The sequence below is a fragment of the Sapajus apella genome, unplaced genomic scaffold (genome assembly GCF_009761245.1).
Source record: "Sapajus apella isolate SASKATOON/1434 unplaced genomic scaffold, GSC_monkey_1.0 scaffold139, whole genome shotgun sequence".
Lineage (NCBI taxonomy): Eukaryota > Metazoa > Chordata > Mammalia > Primates > Cebidae > Sapajus > Sapajus apella.
In genome coordinates, this window is record NW_022437079.1 from 557,096 (window position 1) to 578,731 (window position 21,636).

A 21,636-nucleotide genomic window follows, 5' to 3' on the forward strand; every position below is an offset into this window, starting at 1 on the left:
GCAAAACTGCAGTGCACAGAACCTCCGGGGGGAAATCTCACGCTGCCTGGGGGTGCTACAGCAAGCATGGCGCTATCCTGCTGCTCCTCTGGGTGCTGGGAAGAAACCTCGGGAGAAATCAGCGATCACTCTCCAGGTGCAGAAAGCGACAAAAGAGCCACAGCCCCAACCTGATGTCACAGCCTGATGTCAGGATGCTCTTTCCTAGAGGGAGCGACCTGTCACTCAGTGATTCATGCTCACATCCGATCCTCAACACTGGCTTCTTTTAAAGGCATGGTGGCAATGCTGATCAAAGATGCCACGGAGCCAGATGAGCAGAGCTCCTACAGAGTGACTCTGGCACAGAAGCAGAGGTAGGTCTATCCCAGGAAAAACTGCCAATTCTTTCAAGTTTGTTTTTGGCTTACTTGTCTTTCTTTCTTTGAAGGGAGAATTCCCAAATTTATTTCTAGCCCAGACCTCACTCCTGAACTCTTCTTTTGCTTACTCTGCATCTTCACTTAAAGGCCTGCTGAGCGCCTCAAGCTCAACCACACTCCTTGTCTACGCCCTGCCCCAGAATCCTGAGCCACTCACAGCCCTCCCCATCTCAATCAACAGCAATTCTGCCAGGCACGGCGGCTCACGCCTGTAACCCCAACACTTAGGGAGGCAGAGGCAGAGGCAGGAAGACTGCTTGAGCCCAGGAGTTCCAGCCTGGACAACATAGTGAGACCCCATTTCCACAAAAAGAAAAATAAGTTTCAGTTAATGAAACTAAAAGACAACAAATCCATTTCAGTTTCTAGTCTTCCTGCCGCTCAAGCCAAAATCCTTAGAGTTACCCTGGATACTCCCATTCCCCACTCTGCATCAGCAAATATTGTTGTTGATTCTGCCTTTAAAATACATCCAACATCTCACCACCCCTGCTGCTAACACTCTGGTCCAAGCCACCAGCATCTCTCATCTAAAATACTGCATCTGAATCCTAACCGGTCTCTCACCTTCCTCCCTTGACTTATCAGCCCCTCCAATTTGTCATTAACACAGGGTGACCCTTCTGAAACCTACGTCAAATCGTGTCACATCTCTACCGAAAGCTCTCCAATGGCTCCCAATCCTGCTGACAAAGCCAGAGCCCCTGCAATGGTCTGCAAGGCCCTGTTTGACCGATGTCCTCACCCCTCCGCTATTACTCAGTCCTCATCTCCTGCTCCTCCTCTTACCCCTGCACCCCTTACTCGCCCTGCTCTAGCCCCCCACTGGCTTCCTTGATGATCTCTGCATTTGCCAACCATACCCCATCTTAGGACCCTGGTCCCTCAGCCCGTTCCTGCACAGAGCTAACTCCTCACTGCTTTGGGCCACGTGTCATTCTCTGAACGAAGCATGCGCTAATCACCCTTTAAAAACTGCAACCAACGCATCCATCCTCTAGTACTCCCATCCCCTTGCCCTGTTCTGTGTTTTCCTCTAGCATTTATCATATTTGAATACTAAACTGTCATTTACATAATCATTATGATTACTCTGTTCCATGGGCACTTGTGAAACAAAGCTTCACAGGAGCAGGGCTTTTGTTTGTTTTCTTCTGGAAGAAAGCCTGGCCCACAGTAGACACTTACTATGTTTGTTAAACATGCAGATCCTGGAGGTAGAGCAGTCCAGGTGATCAGGAGGTTCGAGGTGTGGCCACGGGTATGGGCTGCTGCGGAGTGGAGGAGGAGAACCGTGAGGGAGAGGCCGGGGAAGCGTGAGGCGGGGCTGCGTGAGGCGGGGCTGCAGAACAGGCTGTCGCAGCCCAGGATATTCACGTCACGCAGGACGAAAGCAGAAGGTCGGGGGTAAAGAAAATGGTGATCCAGGTGTGCGAGTCTTTGGGGAGTATGCAACTATAACCCGGAGGCCAACAGCCACCAATAGCTTTTTTATTTAATTTTATTATCATTTTTTTTCTTTTTTGAGACAGAGTCTAGCTCTGTTGCCCAGGCTGGAGTGTGGTAGTGCAATCTCAGCTCACTGCAACCTCTGCCTCCTGGGTTCAAGCGATTCTCATGCCTCAGCCTCCCAAGCAGCTGGAACCGCAGGCGTGCACCACCACACCCGGCTGATTTTTGTATTTTGGGTAGAGACGGGGTTTCACGGTGTTGGCTAGGCTGGTCTCAAACTCCTGACCTCAAGTGATCCGCCCACCTCAGCCTCCCAAAGTGTTGGGATTACAGGCATGAGCCACCACACCGGGCCCCAGTAGCTTTTTTTTTAAAACCTATATATTTATATTTATAATATATACATATATTTATCAAGTATACATTTACTGCTAAAAAAAGTTTGGAAAGCCCTGGTATAATATACACTGCAAGTTTCCCAGTGACTATTACTGGTCCAGCAAAAGGGAATTGCAGAAACTTCCAAGGAGCAGGTAATACTGCACAAGCACGGTCACCATGTGGGGTCTCCAACCGCCTCCCTCGGGAATTACATGTCCTCGGGTTCCTAAAATACTGACAACCCACCCTCCCCAGCAGACCTGCGGGTTTAAGATGACTGCATCTGGGCCCGCTCCAGCCCTGTTCTATCAGAGTCTTCGAGGATGGGGTCTGGCATCTATTTTAATAAGGCCTCTCAGTAATTCTTACACACAAGTTTGTGAACTCTGTCATTACCAACTCACTTGTTTATTTACTCAACAAATATTCAATGAACACCTATTACCCGCCAGGCTGCACTAGTCCAGGCGGCTGAGAGGAAGGAGGGAGTGAGGCTGATCATGCTGAGTTAAGCCTGCCTCCTGCACTGGAGAAGTCAGGCTTAACTCACAAAACATATGGAGGATTCACGCCTGTAATCCCAGCACTTTAGGAGGCTGAGGGAGGAGGACTGCTTGACTCAGGAGTTCGAGACCAGCCTGGCCAACATAGCGAAACCCTGTCTCTACTAAAAATACAAAAGGTAGCTGGGTGTGGTGGCACACATCTGCGATCCCAGCTACTCGGGAGGCTGAGGCATGAGAATCACTTGAACCCAGGAGGCAGAGGCTGCAGTGAGCTGAGATCATGCCACTGCATTCCAGCCTGGGCGACAGAGCAAGACCCTGTCTCAAAAAACAAAACCAAACAAAACGAAAAACAAAATGGAGAAGAATGTGAGGCGGGGAGAACAGGCCCATGCAGCAATTCGGGGACAAGCTATCGAGAGGCTAGAATAAGGAAGAAGGAGAAGGAAGACGGAGGAAATCATAATAGAAACGTGTGGCTGAGCAGATATTCAGATGGAGAGAAAGCGACCATAGAGGACTCTGTGGCTTGGACCTGGATAAACAGAAGCGAGTGACAGCAGCATGAAGAGCTGCGCTGAAGCGCCAGGGGCCTGGGTGTCCACTGGGTGCAGCCAGAGGCAGCTGGAATCCTTGTACTGCAAGCCCCACTGAGCTTCAGGAATGGAAACAGGAACTGGAAACCATTTACACTTTTAGTTTAATACCTTCTTAACCTTTTTAGGGTTGTCTTGGAGTTTTTAGTAGGAAAAACTAATTTATTCTAATTAAACATATGACGGTGTTAAGGTTTAAAAAATGGATATCCCCAAATACAGTACTTTGAGAGGCTAAGCTGCAGAAGCCTTGGGAGGCCTCTCTGCCCCTCCCCACCAAAACTCTGACCCTCCCAAAGCACAGCAGGAAGTTGTTCTCTGAAGCTCCCTTATCTGCCTTAAGTCTAGATTAAGCTCCAGCGTCCAGCCCTCGGCCCAGGATGGCTTTGGATGATGCGGCCCAATACAAATTCGTAAACTTTCTTAAAACATTGTGAGATTTTTTGTGATTTCTTTCTTTTTTTTTTTTTTTTTGGCTCATCAGCTATCACTAGGAATAGTGTATTTTATGTGTGACCCAGGACAATTCTTCTTCCAATGTGGCCCAGGGAAGCCAAAAGATTGGACACCAAAGAAGTAAACAATTACTTCTCTTCCCTTCTGTTAAGTTTTCATTAACTGAACTCCTATGGCAGGAAGAAAGCCTGCAGTCTGTCAGCACACCTACATAGACTTTTGTCAGAAACCACTGTCTGCCCTGAGGGTCCAACATTATCTCAGTGTGTTCTTCAAGTCCATTAAATTCCCCTAAAAATCATTTACCATCCCTCTAAAATCACCCACATGTTCCCATTTCCTTTTCCACTAAGAAGTGGGGCATATAAGAATACGCAGGTACCCCATTGAGATATTGGGTAGTTATTCTGTAATTTCTCCCCTGTACACACAGATAAATGTATATGCCATTTCTCCCATTAATCTGCTTTTTATCAAGTGATTTTTCAGCAAACCTTCAGCAACAAGGAAGTTTTCCCTTGGCCTCCACAATGGCATGTTCATTTTTTAAGGTACTTATTTCATCCAGTCTAGCTGTATACTATAAAATATGCTTCAAAGTGATTAGCATGTGATGCATCCTTTCCTAATATCTATATTAAAATTAAAATAGCATAAAGTTACACGTTATAAGGACAACAGTGATAGTTAAACATCACAGCAACAATCAATACTGGAGAAACTGAAATACCCTTGAGTTGTTTATGACAACAGGAATAAATCAAATTATTTACGTTAGATCAGCACACAAAAATCTTGTTCTGGCATCATAGATCTTTGCAGTCCATATAATCATCACTGCACGGGGATTAGTTATGTCCATGACAATCTCTAAAAACAGTCTGAGATTAGGTAAGAATTCTCATCTGATCATCAATCATAATCACAGAGAATTTAGCAAGTAGAGTTATACGCAACATCTGGAGACTCACTTTTTGTGGCTATATTCTGAACACAGGCTCCTTTAACTTTTCCCCCAAAGTAACTGCCCAGATTTCACTGTAACTGTGAAAAAATGTAAAGTGAAGGAGCAAAGGAATATTCAGCACTGGCGGTTCTCTATGCTCGTTTTTCCTCGGGAAATTTAAACCGTGCTCTGTTAATAAGCAGGCTTGACGTTAGGTTCCTCTGGGTGATTCAGCAAGTAACTGATGGACAGTGGTTAACTATTCGGTCTGAGCATTGAATCTGAATGACCTAGACTTCCTGAAAAACAGACTTGTCCAATTTCACCGTGGAGCCATGGTCCTTTAACACTCTAAAGTGAATCAATAATGTGGGAGTTATCAATGAGCTCCATTACACAGAGCCGTGAAAACGCCACATGAATCTGAGGTGCAAGGCATTATGGGAGCATTCATATTTTAAAAGGAAGCTTGCTGTTCAGATCCCTTGGCCAACTAGGAAAGGGGAAAGTTAACTATCTTTTAGGGATCGTTTCACAAGTAAAGAGCAACCAGAACGTCCTGAATGGTGCACACAATACACACTTTTGCCTTCTGGTCCTTGCCATCTCTGACTCTGCTCAGATGTCTGATTCCTGCCTACCTCCGCAAAGCTAAGCCTAGGAATGTCGAAGGGAAGGGAGCAAGCCAGGAATGGTTTGCAAAGTAACTGCAGGTGTTGGATTACAGGTAGGGTTTCCTCTCCTTTAAAGCTCTCCCTTGGGGATATAAACACCTACGTAAATGAAATGCTATCAGATTTACAATACGAATGCATACCACTCTCCAAAGCTCTCTGGGCCACAAACAGCAATTCCAAAGAGACTTTCCCCTTAGCTACAGATAAAACTAATGCATCTCTACTGTTCCTCCATATCCACACCCACCAAACTAGGCTTGACCTGGGTATTTGTATTTACACAGGGTGGGAAAAGAAGCAATTTCTTTAACACTCTTTCTGATCTAAGCACCAAGTTTCCAGCATGATCTGAGCATTAGGTTATTACAGCTCTAGCAATTTGATCAATAATCCTGAACAATACCATGCTCTTGCTATGTGGAAAGCTGTGCTGAGCACCTGACAAGGTGGTTGCAGCTACTGTAACCATCATCATTATTTTAACTGAGGCTTGAAATGAGGGAAAGCAGCTAATCACAGGCAAGACCTAAAATCAGCTGTGTTGGACTCTAAAATCTATCCTCCTAATCACACACGTGTGAGTGCACACACGCGCACACACACAATCATAGGAAGCTCAGAACTGCGGGGAACATTTTCCCCCAGGTTACCCTTGAGACAACCTTGCCCGTGTGACTCAGACATAAAAGCCAGAATCAGTTCCAGTTGTAAACCAGCTAAATGAAGAATTAAATCATAAAACCATTTCACGCCTGGAACCTCCAACCGAAGTCACACAGACGTCTGCTGGCACCATCAAGTTTTGGCTGTTCTCCTCCTCTTGCCTCTTCTCTCTCACCTTCTTCACCTGATACCTGGCCCGACCTCCACTGCCCCATAGGTTGTTCAGAATCATGTCCACACCACAGACCGCTTCTCCTCAGCAGCCCCACAGCCCCATGGTGGATGGTGTCAGCTGCAGGACAGGACACAGCAGAGGCAACAAAAGGGACAGGCCGATTTTTCGACAGCCTTTCACTTCCAGGCTTGCAGTGGGCACCACACACATGTGGTCTCAAAAAGGCAATGATGTCACCGCTCTAATGACCTGATTTAAGAATTAATTGTTGTCTATTCTTCAAGGTTGATGCTCTCTTGTCAGACTGAACTCTGTCACACAAGGAGCTCAGTGGAGAGCAGTGATAATTCCATGCAATCCTCCATCCACAACCAGAGCAGGGGCAGGAGCCTGACTCAGAAGGCACGGAAGTGACAGCATGCTGGGGGTGTCCACATGCTCGCCCGGCCACAGCCCCCTCCTCTCAGGACTGCGCCCTCCTGCAGGCACCAAGAGGTGGCTGCATTTCTTACGCTGCTTTGGCACCAGCCCTCGCTAACCCCGGGGTACAACCAGGTGGAGCAAGGATGGGAACTAAGCATGAAGGAGGCCAGCTCCAGGCAGCCAGGTCAGAGTGAAGCTAGGTGGGTTGGCGCACAGTGACGTACAGCAGGTGTGAATGAGGGAAAAGGCTTGCGTGAAGAAAGAGCAATGGGACAGGCACGTGGACAGATGAGAGGAGCCCAGCAGCTGGAGAGAGAGAGAGAGGAAGGGGGCAGGAGCTTCAGGCTCCCTGGAATCTCGCAAATAGGAATGTGATGATTTCTTTTCAAGCACTGCCCATTCCTATGGTTTACTCTAGTGGGTTCCTGGCCACCAGAGATCTTCATCTGAAACCATCCTCCTTACTCTCCCTCATCCACTGCTTTGCTTTCTGCAGTTTTGCTTATCCACGGTACAGAACAAGATATTTTGTGTGAGAGACCACATTCACTCACCTTTCATTACAGTATATTGGTATCATTGTTCTATTTTATTATTACCTATTATTGTTAATGCCTTACTGTGCCTAATTTGTAAGTTCAACTTTACCGTAGATATGCACACATAGGAGAAAGCATCACGTATACGAGATTTGGTGCTATCGAAGGCTCAGGCAGCCACTGCGGGTCTTGGAATGTATCCCCCACAGGTAAGGGGGGATGACTGTATATAAATGTGTGAAAATTTCTGACATTCCAGTCTTTTCAAGTCTTAACAAATTATAATTGGGGCTGATCTTGACATGCTCACTGGCTCCTGGACATTTCTAGGCTAGTGTATCTCAACGCTGGCTGTGTGTGCACACCCACACACTCATACACATCGATCGCACACTTAAAAAAAATCTACCTAGGAGATTCTAAAGTACAGCGAGGGTGGAGATCCACTGACCAGAGAGAGTCCACTGTATTTCCCCATGTAGTCAAGAAAATGCAAGTTCAAAAACATTAGGTGCTTTCCCTGAAAATCACAAAACGCAGACTCACCAAAAGACACCTCAGAAGCCATGCAGGGGGATCACATTTCATTATTCCAGGTTTTAAAACAGTGGAATGTGAAGCCCAAAAGCGTGACGTGTCTTGTTGAAGGAGACAGCCACAGTTTGAGTGCTCGTGCCCTCCCAAATTCATGTTGAAATTTAGTTGCCACGAGAACTGGGTGAAGAGGCGGGACCCTAAGAGGTGATCAGGCCATTCGGCTCCACCCTTACGAACAGATAACGCCTTATCTCAGAGCAGCTTCCGGATAACGAGCAACTCTGTGCCTCCGTCCCCTCCCTTGCTTGCCCTTTGGCTTCTCTTGGGGAAGGCTCTGAGCAGCAGCCTTCCTCCTGCTTTGGTTCAAGAAGCCAGCCGGGAAGCAGGGCGGCCATCAGACACCAAACATGCAAGTGCCTGGACCTTGCATTTCCCAGCCTCCAGAGATTGGGAAAGAAACCTCTTTCCTTATAATTACCCAACCTCGGGTCTTCATTACAGTCGCACAAAACTGACATCGTGAATTAGTGGGAGTGCCGGAGTCAGAACTAATTTGCCTAGTCCAAAGGTTTTGTTTGTCTTTTTTGAATCACATCTTTTAGATGAAATTAGAAAGCCTATTATTTAAAGCAGCCTTAACAAAAAAATTACTCTGTTATCCAAATAATAATCTCCTAACTAGATGTATATGTTGATACTTTGGATTCCTGTGCATAGGCTTCTTAAAGTAGAGCAGATTTAGAGTTTCAACACGAGCCTCAGCGAAATCCAGTAGAGAGGGTAAAGCTGCTTTCAAAATGAACACTGCAATTCCTAAAGCCAGATTTTGGAGTCCTATGTGGGATTATCAACACTGAAGAGAGTTGTTACTAAATTTGGAGAGTAAGGAAGAGACGCAGTAATGTAAGGTGGGGAATGGCCTTACAGGCAAGCTCTAAGTCATCTCAGGATAGTATGATTTAAGTGACTTCTGCAGGGGAAAAGAATGCTGCTTGCACCAATATGCAATGGCATCGTTAGAGTTTTAAGACTTGATTTTGGCTTTTGAAGACAGGTTCTTGCTATGTTGCCCAGGCTGGTCTCAAACTCCTGGGCTCAAGGGATCCTCCTGCCTCAGTCTCCCAGTAGCTGAGACTATAGGTATGAGCTATCACGCCCAGCTAATTTATTTTTTTAGAGACAAGGTCTCCCTATGTTGCCCAGGCGGGTCTGAGGCTCCTGGGTTCAAGCAATCCTCCTGTCTCAGCCTCCCAGTAGCTGAGACTACAGACATGTGTCACCATGCCTGACTTTAGACTGCGCTTTAGGGAAGACTGAGCCTCTAAGAGTTCCCTAAATGAAAATACATGCGCTTGGAAGAGAACACATTAAGGAGTTACTGCCCATTAATACAGAAAATGAAATCATCTGTCAGATCTTTTGCAACTGGATTACTGGAGAAAAGCAAGGCCCCTCAAAACAGAGCCATGAGTAAGTAAATTGTGGTGGGAGGAGAGCGAGAGCTGATTCTGGTCCCGATAGAGAGAAAACCTGCAGAACCACACGGTGAGGCAAGCCGGAAGAGCCAGGAATAGCAAAAGAGCACTCGGAAAACGGGCGAAGGTAGACCAAAGAGAAGGTCCACTACTTTGACAGGGCCCCCAAACCACGCTGTGCTTACTCCAATTTCAACGGGTCTGTTCTTAAGAGTTAGGTTCTTCCCAGTGTGGCAATTCCTCAAGGACCTAGAAATAGAAATTCCATTTGACCCAGCAATCCCATTACTGGGTATATATCCAAAGGATTACAAATCGTTCTACTATAAGGACACGTGTACACGAATGTTCATTGCAGCACTGTTTACAATAGCAAAGACCTGGAACAAACCCAAATGCCCATCGACGATAGACTGGACAGGGAAAATGTGGCACATATACACCATGGAATATTATGCAGCCATCAAAAACGATGAGTTTGGGTCCTTTGTAGGGACATGGATGAACCTGGAAACCATCATTCTCAGCAAACTGACAGAAGAGCAGAAGATCAAACACCGCATGTTCTCACTCATTGGCGGGTGTTAAACAATGAGAACACATGGACACAGGGAGGGGAGCACTACACACTGGGGTCAGTTGGGGGGAAATAGGGGAGGGACAGTGGGGGGTGGGAAGCTGGGGAGAGATAGCAAGGGGAGAAATGCCAGATGTAGGTGATGGGGAGGAAGGCAGCAAATCACACTGCCACGTGTGTTCCTATGCAACAATTTTGCATGTTCTTCACATGTACCCCAAAACCTAAAATGCAATAAAATAAATAAATGGGAAAAAAAAAAAAAAAAAGAGTTAGGTTCTTCCTATTCACATATGGGCTGCCTTGAATTGCAAATCAACGTTCTATTTCCTTTCTAGAAATATCATTGTTCTTTCACCTTATGTCAAACAGCATTCATAACATTTCTGTTTTTCTTTTTTTTTTTTTTTTTTTTTGAGACAGAGTCTCACTCCTATTGCCCGGGTTAGAGTGCAGTGGTGCAATTTCAGCTCACTGCAACCTCTACCTCCCAGGTTTAAGCCATTCTCCTGCCTCAGTCTCCCGAGTAGCTGGGATTACAGGTGCCTGCCACCACGCCCACCTAATCTTTGTATTTTTAGTAGAGACAGGGTTTCACCATATTGGCCAGGCTGGTCTGGAACTCCTGACCTCAAGAGATCTGCCCGCTTTAGCCTCCCAAAGTGCTGGGATTACAGGTGTGAGCCACCGTGCCAGGCACATTTCTGTTTTTCTATTCCCTAATCGGTCCAACTCAAGCAGAAATTCTAAGCCTTCTTCCCTTAATGACATCATAGTATTCCCTCCTGGAACGCTGAGAACAAACAAATTAGGTTATTAAAACGCCCAGGAAAGTAGCTTGCTACTCCGAGGAGGATTCCACCCTGAGCATGCTGGCCGTGAACACCATTCACAACCAGCAGAAGGTGTTCGTTCAAGGGCCCCACGGCCTGAGAAGATGCCACCACAGCTTTGCAGTGACACGGATTTTCCCATTACGGATCCTGTGAATCACAGACACAAAAGTTACAAAACAGCAAATCATAGTTATGTATTCAAAATGCCTCTGAAATCTATCCCATCCTTTTACAACTAAAAGAAAGAGTTTGGGATTAACGATACTTCAAAGTAAGCAGTATGGGGTCTGGCACAAGCAGAGCATAAATAAATGTGTGTCTAATAGCTTGGGGTTTTTTGTTTGTCTTGTTTTTTGAGACAGGATCTCAGTCCGTCACCCAGGCTGGAGTGCAGTGGTGCAATCACGGCTCATTGCAGCCTCACACTCTGGGGCTTGGGCGATCCTCCCACCTTAGCCTCCCGAGTAGCTGGAACTACAGGCACACACCACCATACCTGGCTACTTTTAACATTTTTTTTGCAGAGATGGGGGTCTCAACTATGTCACCCAGGCTGGTCTCCAACTCGTGGGCTCAAGTGATCCTCCCGCCTAGGCCTCCCAAATTGCTGGGATTACAGGTGTGAGCCACCACACCCAGCCTACGTTTAATGGTTAATGGTTTACTGGTGAAATGAAGGAATAAATGAAATATTAAGTCTTTTGTAATTTGCCTTTTATACTCAAGGCACTGAAAAGTCTTAGTTCTCTTCTTCCCTCTGCATCTGCTTTCTCTGACTGTGTCAACGTTTCTCTGCCTACATTACCAAATGCCTCTCTCCTCCACAGCCTTTGTCACCAGCATCAAAAAGAAGGATCGAAGACGACTTCTGTGGATAGCATCAGCAAACACAGACAACAAACTGAATTACAAATGTCCCACTCTCCTGTTTCTCTGGATTAAAGTATTTCAGCTAAAATCCTCTGCCTCCTTTACACCTCATTCTTGGGCTATTTGTTTGTTTGGGTTTATAGTTTCAAATCAGTCTGATTCACTGTCTCTGGAGTCATGGTGCCACTCGTGCACACACAGTCTAAACTGCTCGACCCTAAGAGGATCCCCTGGAAGGATGTGTGTTGAGGAGGCTGAATCTGCCCACACCCACCTTAATCAACAGGCAGCCTCTCTGCTGCACCAACTAATCCCTTTACCTCCCCAACTCAAGTGACAATACGCTCCAATGAGGTGACCCTGATTTTCAGTGTCCTTTCCACAGATACGTCTAAGTGATTTCAATTCATTACCTCAATTACTTGTATTCACAACACATTTATTTTACTTATGAGTAACGCAAAGACAAGTAATGTTTGTCTTATGAGTAAACATAAGACAAGTCTTGATCTCGGGGTTGTCCACGCTGCTCAATGAGTTCTCATTGTTCATGCCACTCTTTCTCACTCCTTCAAACTCTGCCTCTCCTCTACACTCTGACTCAGTAACTTTTCAAATGTTTAAAATGATCATCTATTGGCCAAATGACAACAACCACCTTTCTACCAAATCTACTTCCTCCTGAAACTCTTACTCTGGATCACATGCCCACCTTAATACTCATCATCTGGGGGGATTCACTCTCTTTATCCATGCATGAGGGGTCTGCACGCTGGTAGTGTTTACATCTGCTTCAAGGGCTGGGCAGCTCACTCTAGCACGCGCATGGGCTAGCACAGACAGATAACAGATAAAAGAGGCAGAGACATACAAACGATGGGTTAGTATTGCTCTTCTGTTCAGTGCAGACATTTCAACGTCACAAGAACACCAACACAGTGAATACAAATGGACCAGGCCTGAAGCCAATACAACTGGCACTTTTTTTTGTCTATGGTTGTACCTATGGATATTAAATCCTGAAGATAAAATAAGAGTCCGACTTAGAAAACATTAAATGTATCCCACTTATCTGTGGGGCACTCATTATGTGCAATTCCTTCAACAAATACCAGTGAGTGCCTATTATCTAAGACACTTTGCCAACTGTCAGGAATAAAGAAGACAGAATGTCCCTGCCCTCAGAGATCTTTCAATTTAGTGGAGATACAGTTAAATAACAGATATATCAACACTACGATAACTCAAGCAAAGGGGCTGAGTACCAGGTACACAGGGAACACAAGGGATCTCCTAATCCAATTCACATCCAGTCAGGACCCAGTATTCCCAGCGCAGAAGGGCAGATAAAAAAGGCTAGGTGTGAGCAGAATTGTGGGGCAAGGTCTTGACATGGGGCTTTGGGGGCTGCAGGGCACCGCACCTTACAGTCCTCCTGGGGAAATAACCTAAGCACAGACATAGACATGACTCAGAACAGGGCAAGCTCTCCAATCGGTGTCCTGGGGAGTGTGGTTAACTAGGAGGGAAAGAAAGATAAAGATTCCCAAAGACGACATGGGGATGGTGGGTGGAAAACAGTCTGACCCAGTAACAGAAGAACGGGTACATGGGGTGGAAGGCATTCCTGCTGTGGCACTGACCTGAATGAGCCTGTAAAAGAACAGAGAATAGGGTATGCTCCAGGCAAGTAATGGCAGAAGAGCCATACTGAACAACCAGAGAGGAAAGACTCTAAGGCGAAGGTGGTTGAGGGGCTGATTGGCTTCAGAAGTAGGTAACTCCTATGTCAGCAGAATAACCAAGACACACAAATGCACTTCTTGAAGAATCTCATTAATATGACCACTGTGGCGATAGTCCCGTGGCAAGAGTAGTAAACTGGTAGTCAAGAGAGCTACCGCTGATTTGCTGCCAGACATTGTGAGCAGTGTCCATGCATAAGGTGGGAAATAAATTTAGCAATTCACAACCATCATTCTTTTTTTTTTTTTATAAAACTGAAATAAAACAACATATTCTGCTACATGTATTGCCCACAGAAAAATGCCTGTTTTGTGAAGCAGTGCTTCAGGTGTGTAGATACAGATGTGTATGTGTGCTTGATCCAAATGTAAAATGTGTTTCTTACTGTGAGGTTACAGTCAAAACAGTTTGAAAAGCACAGGACATGAGGATTTGTAACGTTCCTTCAAATTCTAAGATTCTCATGCAGCCTTTAAATTCTAACCTATTTTACAGTTGAATAAATTAACTTAGCTAAGAGTTCTGGCATAATATTAAACAAACCTTGGGCAATCTTTAGACATACCATCAGATAATTCAAAATTATCCAAAACGATGTCCAGATAAATCAACATTATCCAAAACAACGACCCTTATTTCAACTAAATATAACCAAAAGAAAAAAAAAAGTCTCCAGGAAATAACTACGTTCCACGTATGCTGTAACACAGACACACCTGCATATTTGGGGCAAAGGGTCAGCCACGTGAAAGGCTTTCATTGTAATGCAGACGTGCACACACAGGAACAACGTTTTATGGAAATTCTTAAATAAAAAAATCTGCCACGGCAGGATTTTCATGTTTCAGTTTTTAAAGATCTAATGCCAACCTTATTTTTAATACTTCTGCCAACAGCAAATTCTAGCAAGCTACTGTGTGTGACACATGCTTTTGAAACCCTTTACTGGAACAGGTGGCTTTTAACCCCTCCTTACAGACTCTGGCCCATTGCATCTGCAGGTGATACATTCTCATTTGCCTAAGCCACTTTCGAAAAGCTATAATCCCAATGAGGGCATCCCCTTCAGGACTTCAGGAAAGCATAAACACGCAACAGCGAAAATACTAAGTACTTCCCAGTTGGACAGGCTATGGAGTCACTTAGGAACAGCATGAATACGAATGAAAAAAAAAAAAAATCGTAAATGTCGATGATATGCAGAAGCCAAGCAAACAGGTTTTAGATAAAAACTACAGAAGGATCCATAGTGACAGTAACGCCTGGCGTACTTATTCTGGGGACTCTTTCAACGGAAGAAATCAAATCTCATTACAGACATGGCCTCAGGTATTTTCACTATCACTGCTATAAGGCAGGTTGGAAAGGTCACATATACCCAAACTGGAGCACAAACAGGTAACCCGACCTGCCCACTTATCAGGCTTTCGTCTAATTGAGAATAAAAATCAGATTTTGGGCTTGTCCGTTATAAACCAACCAGGTCTAACCCCTAAACCATGCCCCCAGTTTGTGCCTGGCTCACAGAAGGCCCACTCTAAACACTTTCCAGTCCTTCTGCGAATGCTAATTCAAGGTCAGAGATTTCCCAGCCCCTGTAAGATTCGAACTCGGGCTGTTATGGAGACCGTGTGCCAAGCCCACAGCTACCAGCTAACTTCTGCCCCACAGTGCCACTACTCTGCCCCACCAGGAGGCAAACTCCCCGCTCCACCCGACCCTCCAGCTGCCCCCAAGGTTGCCCAGACATTGTTCTGCCCGCACTTTACCACCCGAAAGTCTTTCAGAGGCCATACTGTCTCGAGTTCTGACTTTACAGGGAAGGAAACTGAGGTCTAGAAACCCATGTGCCCTGCCCAAGGTCACTTCAGCCCGTACAAACGAAACACGAACAAAGTTGTTTCTTTCCGCCCGGTACTTCAGCACCCACACGCTGCCACTGTCGGTGACCGAGGCCACAAAAGACCCAGCCGGTGGACCGGCGGCACCCAGGCCAGGCGAGCCAAAGCAGGCACAACCCTCTGAGTCTGAGCTCTCCAGGAACCTGAAGGCTGGCGCGGGTTTTGGAGAGGGTGGGAGCAGGCCACGGAGGGACAAGAAACGCGAATCCACGGCAGCCAGGAGGCTGTCCGCTGGCCCAGAGCCCCGGAGGAGGGGCCCCTCTCCCGGCAGGCCAGCCCAGGGGCCCCAAGAGGCCCCACCCCGCCCCCCCCACTGGAAGGCCAGCCCGGCGACCCCGGCGGGCTCACCGGGTGCGCAGCGCCTGCCACGCGGCGTCGATGTCGGCGTAGAGGTTCTTCTCGGAGGGTTTGCCCGAGCTGACGCCGTAGCCCGAGTAGTCGTAGGAGAAGATGTTGCAGTTGATGCGGGAGCCGAGGCCGATGTAGAAGCTGCACATCTGGCCCAGGTCCACGGCGTTGCCGTGCGAGAAGAGCAGCGTGTAGCGGCTGGAGGGCGCGCAGCGCACGAACATGCAGCCGAGCCGGTTGTCCCGGGCCGTGCGCGAGAAGAAGACCTCGACGGCGTCCAGCTCGCGCTGCGAGTACTGCCAGTCGGCGCGCTCGCTGAGGTGCAGGCTGCACGCGCCGGGGCCCGCGCCCTCCTCGGGCTGCTGCGGTGCGGGCTGGGCCGCGGCGTTGGCGTTGGCGGCGGCGGCCGGGGCCGGGGCGGGCGCGCCGGGGCCGCGCTGCTCGGGCGCCAGCACCGTGTAGGTGGGCTCGGGCGGCAGGAAGGCCAGCTTGGCGGCGATGCGGCTCGGGCAGGGCGGGCAGCAGAAGAGCCAGCACAGCTCGCCCAGCGAGAAGCCGTTCATCCTGGGGCCTGGCTCGGGCATCGGGACGGCCTGGTGCCCGCCGCCGGCCCGGCTGGCTGGCTGGCTGGCTGGCCCGGGAGGACGGAGCGCGGGCGCGCGCCGAGGGAGCGGGCCGGCGAGCGCGGAGGGCGGCTGCAGCCCGCCCGCCCGGCGGCCGGAGGAGGCGGAGGCGGAGGAGGGCAGGAGGCGGGGCCGGCCCGGCGGGCGCGGCGCTCGGGGCCCGGGCGGGTCAGCGGCGGCCCCGGAGCCCAGGCGAGGCGCGGGCGGCCGGGGCCCGCGCGCGGCACACAAAGCCGGCGGCGGCGGCCATGGCCGGCTCGTGCGCGCCGCCCCCCGCTCCCGTTCCCGCTCCCGCGCCCGCCGCCGCCACTTCCGGGTTACCGCGCGGCAGCGCCCCCGCCGGGACGCGGCGCAGGGCCGGGCATCGGGGCGGGGCTCCGCGGACGAGGGTGCGGGCACCTTCCCCAGCCTGAGAAGCACGTCTCGACCCACGGCCGACAGGGGCTTCCGGGGGCTCCGGGGCCCGGAGGAGCGAGGCGCCGGGAATGGGGCGCTGCACCCGGACAGCTGGGCCGAGCCGCAGAGGGGACCGAGGAGGGGCTGCAGGTGTCCCGGGGTGGACCGCTCCCCTGCCCCCGCGGGGATTCCCTCCCCCAAACCCAAGTTTCTGCGGCGGATGGAGGTTCTTGGGAATCTCCTGAAAAGGAAACTAAGGGTGGACAAGAGTTGGAATATACCCCAAATATTTGGCTCTCGTGTGTGCTGCTTTCTGAACTGGCTCAATAAAGCACTCAGCGCCGTCAGGGGTACGGGGTTGTGGGGTGGAGCGCTCGTCAGCGTGTTTCCTATTAGGAGAGGCTGTTTCTGCATAGATAGCAACAGCATCGCCTTTCTGAGGGCATGGTTTTACCCTTGGTGTATTTCTGTATCTATAAAAGTCAGCTGTTAGAACAGAACGGTACTGTATTTAGCAACACATCATGTAGAGGTTGTCATTTCTGTCCCACGTGTGGCAGATTTGCCAGTAGTAAGTAGATACTAGGTATCCTTTACAGTATTTATGTCTCTAGAATTGCTTTGGGTCTAGATTTTTAAGTGGTCTTAATCATCAACGATTTCTTATACTGCTTTAAATCCACTGTAATCTTGGCAGCCACCTTTACATGATTTTTCAAATATAACTCTCAGTACCTTGAAACTGTGCTCTGGTGCCAATTTCCACAGAGCCTTCTATGCTTCCTTTTTCCCGCCCGATTTGGCAGCTGAATTCCCTTTCAGGAACTGACAGGAGATACCCTTCCCGGACTGCCAGCAGGGCAGCTAGAGACTGGGAGGTTGGCACAATCCCTACACTGGGTCTGTTGTTTTAACTCACAGATGTCCTGAGAATGTTACCTTTTGTTGTGGCTTTCTACAGAAGGAGTATTTTGAGCAGCCTCATCTAAATGAATTGCCCATACTGATTTCAGTAACCTTCAGGACCTCACTTTTATTATATTTTCAAGAGGGTCTCACTGTATTGTGCAGGCTGGACTCAAATGATCCTCTGGCCTGCCTCCCAAGTAGCTAGGACTACTGGCACACGGCACCTTGCCCAGCTAGGACTTGGGTTTTAAAAGGCCATTGCTTCACTGAAACAATTTTAGTTGTTTTTGAACTATTGAAACTTGATTTTTAAAAACCTGGTAACAAAGCCTGTTCAGATTGCATATTTAAAATTTGTTTCGAAGGTTTTCACACTTGGTGAAACTATTCACATAAAGCCAAATTTTAGTTTTGCAGGTTTGCATTTTCTTTAAAAAAAAAAAAAAAAAAAGCTTTATACAGCTGGGCACAGTAGCTCACACCTGTAATCCCACCACTTTGGGAGGCTGATTGGATGGATCATTTGAGGTCAGAGGTTCGAGACCAGCCTGGTCAACATGGTGAAACCCCCATCTCTACTAAAAATACAAAAATTAGCCAGGCATGGTGGCACACACCTGTAATCCCAGCTACTCAGGAAGCTGAGGCATGAGAATCACTTGAAGCCAGGAGTCAGAGGTTGCAGTCAGCCAAGATTGTGCCACTGCACTCCAGCCTGGGAGACTGAGACTGTGTCTCAAAACTACATTAAAAAATGAAAAAACTTTATAATCTGCTACACCTTGGTATACTTTGGTTACTTTATTGTATTCAACATTTATGTAAGTAATGTTTTTCGTGACTAAGACTGTCCCTGCTTTCAAGTCCCTTACAGTCCAGGACATCAGCAGAAGATTCAAAACAGTTTTTATGTACCTTTAAAAAAAATCAAGTCCTCATAAAAGCGAAGAAAACAGTCTTGTATCCTGGTTCAGTGGTGATATTTCTATGCGGAGCTAAGGTTATAGTCGAGTGCACTAGTCCCTAATCTAATTCAGAATAAGAATAGAGCTTTGGGAACGGAGATGAAAGGGTGTCTCACAGCCCCCTCAGTCCGTCTTTCTCAGATACCACTCCTCTCACCTGTCCTTTTATAAGAGTTGAATAGCCCTTAGTTCATGAAAGTGGGGATTGATGAGAATCTCAAGTACTCGTCTTCATGCTGCCGGTGGAAAAGCAGCCTTTGTATTTCGGATGGTCTGGCAGCAGTGTTAGCATTGTCAGAAAAATTTAAAAGCTAGATATGTGTTTATTTATACCCGATCTCATTCCACAAAGGCTTTGTGAGTGTGATTCAGTCTAATATAAATAAATAAGCAAATAAATAAAAGCCTGGCTTTCGTTTTCATCCTATTAGGAGGCTACACAGAGGTGGGCTGAAAGAGCACGTATTCCCCAGGAAAATAGGTTGGCTCAGGTTTCTGTGAATTTTCACTTGGGACCCTAAGATTATATGCCATACAGTGGAGCCACCAAGCCCTTCTTATCTCCTGCCACATATCAGCCGTGGTAGAGTTTGTGTGGCCCACTGACACGAGATGTGCTGCCCGGGGGATAAGAGGTGAAATGTCTCAGCACGTCTCTAACATCCAACATCTCTGATGACAAATGTGTCAGTGTGCTTTGTCATATTGGTTGGAAAACTTTAACATACAGCACGGAAAGAATGCATTTGCCCTATAAAATGTGAAGATCGGGGTTACCAGCTGTCCAGTTTGACCATAAAGCAGCAGTCCCCAATCATTTTGGCACAGGGACTGGTTTCATGGAAGACAATTTTTCCATGAAAATCCTAGTTCGATTCTCATAAGGAGCTCACAAGTTACATCTTCCGCATGCACAATTCACAGCAGAGTTTGTGCTCCTGTGAGAAGCGAATGCTGCTGCTGATTTGCCAGGAGGCAGAACTCAGACAGTAATGCTCACCCACCGGCTGCCCACATCCTACTGTGCAGCCCTGTTCCTAACAGGCCACCTACCAATACAGGTCCACGGCCTGGGGTTTGGGGACCCCAGCCTTAAATAATTTCTATGTCATTCTGATCATCCTGGTAGAGAAGGATCTAACTTTGAGTGCAGGTCAGCAGACATTTACTCTGCTGGGTGCTTACCATGAGTCGGTCACTGAGTTGACTTGGTAATGTACAAGTGGCTAATACATACAAGTGCATTGTATGATCTGTCTCTTAAGTAACTATATATCCTGCCAAGCCAGCCAGGATTGATGAACTAAGCAATATTCCACATAACTAAACACCTTGTTCTCTATTGCTTAATATTGGCCCTTTACACACTGAATTTCGGCTTCCATGCTAGTCAGCTGGATATGGAGTTGCTCAAGACCACTTTCATTTGTAAAAGTAGAACCGACTTTGGACCATCAGAGAAGGATACTCATGCTTAAAAACAGAATCTTGTTGTCTAGATGGAATCTAAGATACACTGCCCCATTTTACATTGTTTTTAAGAATTTAGGACTAGGTACTCAGTGAAATCAGGGATCATGTCTATTTTATTCACGTTGTTTCCCCCATGACTGGCATAGAGAAGATGCTCAGGAAATGTTAATTAGATTGCTAAATTAAAGAATGAGAGGGCAGGTGCAGGGGCTCACACCTGTAATCCCAGCACTTTGGGAGGCTGAGGCAAGCAGATTGCTCGAGCTCAGCAGTTTGACACCAGCCTGGGCAACATGGCAAAACCCTGTCTCTATAAAAAATACAAAAATAAATCAACTAGGCGTGGCGGTGCACGCCTGTAGTCTTACCTACTCCAGAGGCTGAGGTTGGAGGATCACTTGAGCCCAGGAGATCGAGGCCGCAGTGAGGCGTCATCATGCCACCATACTCCAGCCTTGGTGACAGACCGAGACCCTGTCTCAATAATAAAATAAATGTCAAAGAATGAATGAGTGATTTAGTGAATGCATACAAGAGACCAAGCTTGTTCCTTCTGTTTTGGGCAGTGTTATTGGAGTTATGGGCTTTGAAGAAAACACAAAGTGTTCCAGAGCCAATGCCAGCATCACCCTGCGTCCTCTAGCTAAGGAGCTGTGACATTCTCTCTGCATTTCTTACCAGTAGAGCTCAGATTTTGTTCTGGTGACAACGTACCCAGTTAAGACACACAGTCACTCAGCCTCCCTTGCCGTCAGGATGGCCACATGAAAGGATTCTGTCCAATAGGCCCTAAACGCAGAATATTGGAGGATCTTCTGCAGAGACTTTTAACAGAGCCAGGCTCAGCTGCAATGTTTCTCTTCACCCTTTCTTTTTGTTCCTGCTTGGGTTGCAGGCACTGTTTTTTGAGCAAAGGCAGCCATCTTGCAAGCATGAGGGTAAATGTCACAGCTGAAGATGGTGGTACAGAAAGATAGCCCAGTTCCTTCATGACATGGTTTAATAGCTGCCCAGATCTGGCCTGCGTTTGTCTAGGCTTCTTATGTGAAAAAACTAAGTCTTTGTATGTCGTTGAAGTTGGTTTATTTGTTGATTCAGGAATCAGAAGCAAAGATCTGGCATTGTTCTTAGCCGCTTTCTCAATAAGGACAATGCGTGCTGTGTTGGTCAGTAGTGGAACTATGCCTAAATCCTGCTTGCTTCTCCACGGAAAACTATTTAAGGATGACTGACTACAGATGGGAAATTTTTTTTAAGGAGATAACCAGTAAACTAACAAATCTGAAATGTGAAAAAAAAATGAAAAGCTTATAATTTTTAAAATAAGATATAATGATACTTTGAGGCTATTCCAGAAGTTCTATGCTGGCATTACTTGGGGTAAGAGGCCTACCATTCAGCTAAACACTTTTGGAGACAAAATATCTTTTCCCAGAATCTTTTTCAGTCTGAAGGCCTTATCCAAAGTGTTGTAAATGAGGTCACTGGAACCCAGCCGGGGAGAGCTCTGAGATCCACAAACCACTGAGAAGGCGCTGCAGAGATAAGGATTGGAAGAAATAAAACACCAACCACCCACAGAAAGGTGTTTTCGCAGTTGCTATGACCAGGGTCATTCCATGGATAATAATGTCCTCAAACCTGCATTTCTGACTAGTCTTATCCTATCTCCTATTCATAGATTCCTAACAGGGGGTCCAGAGTCCCTGAAATTGATGACAGAATTTCAAGTTGGTAAAGTGCC

The 21,636-nt window shown here is 47.3% G+C and overlaps 1 protein-coding gene across 1 annotated transcript in view; it reads right to left on the reverse strand.

Moving 5' to 3' along the window:
• Positions 1-16,423, reverse strand: part of ABHD17C (abhydrolase domain containing 17C, depalmitoylase) — a 57,165-nt gene extending 40,742 nt beyond the window's left edge. Inside the window, exon 1 of the mRNA XM_032263885.1 lies at positions 15,527-16,423. Coding sequence (XP_032119776.1) covers positions 15,527-16,110 — 584 coding nt within the window. The 5' untranslated portion in view covers positions 16,111-16,423. The remainder of the gene's footprint in view (positions 1-15,526) is intronic.
• Between the last annotated feature and the right edge of the window lie 5,213 nt (positions 16,424-21,636).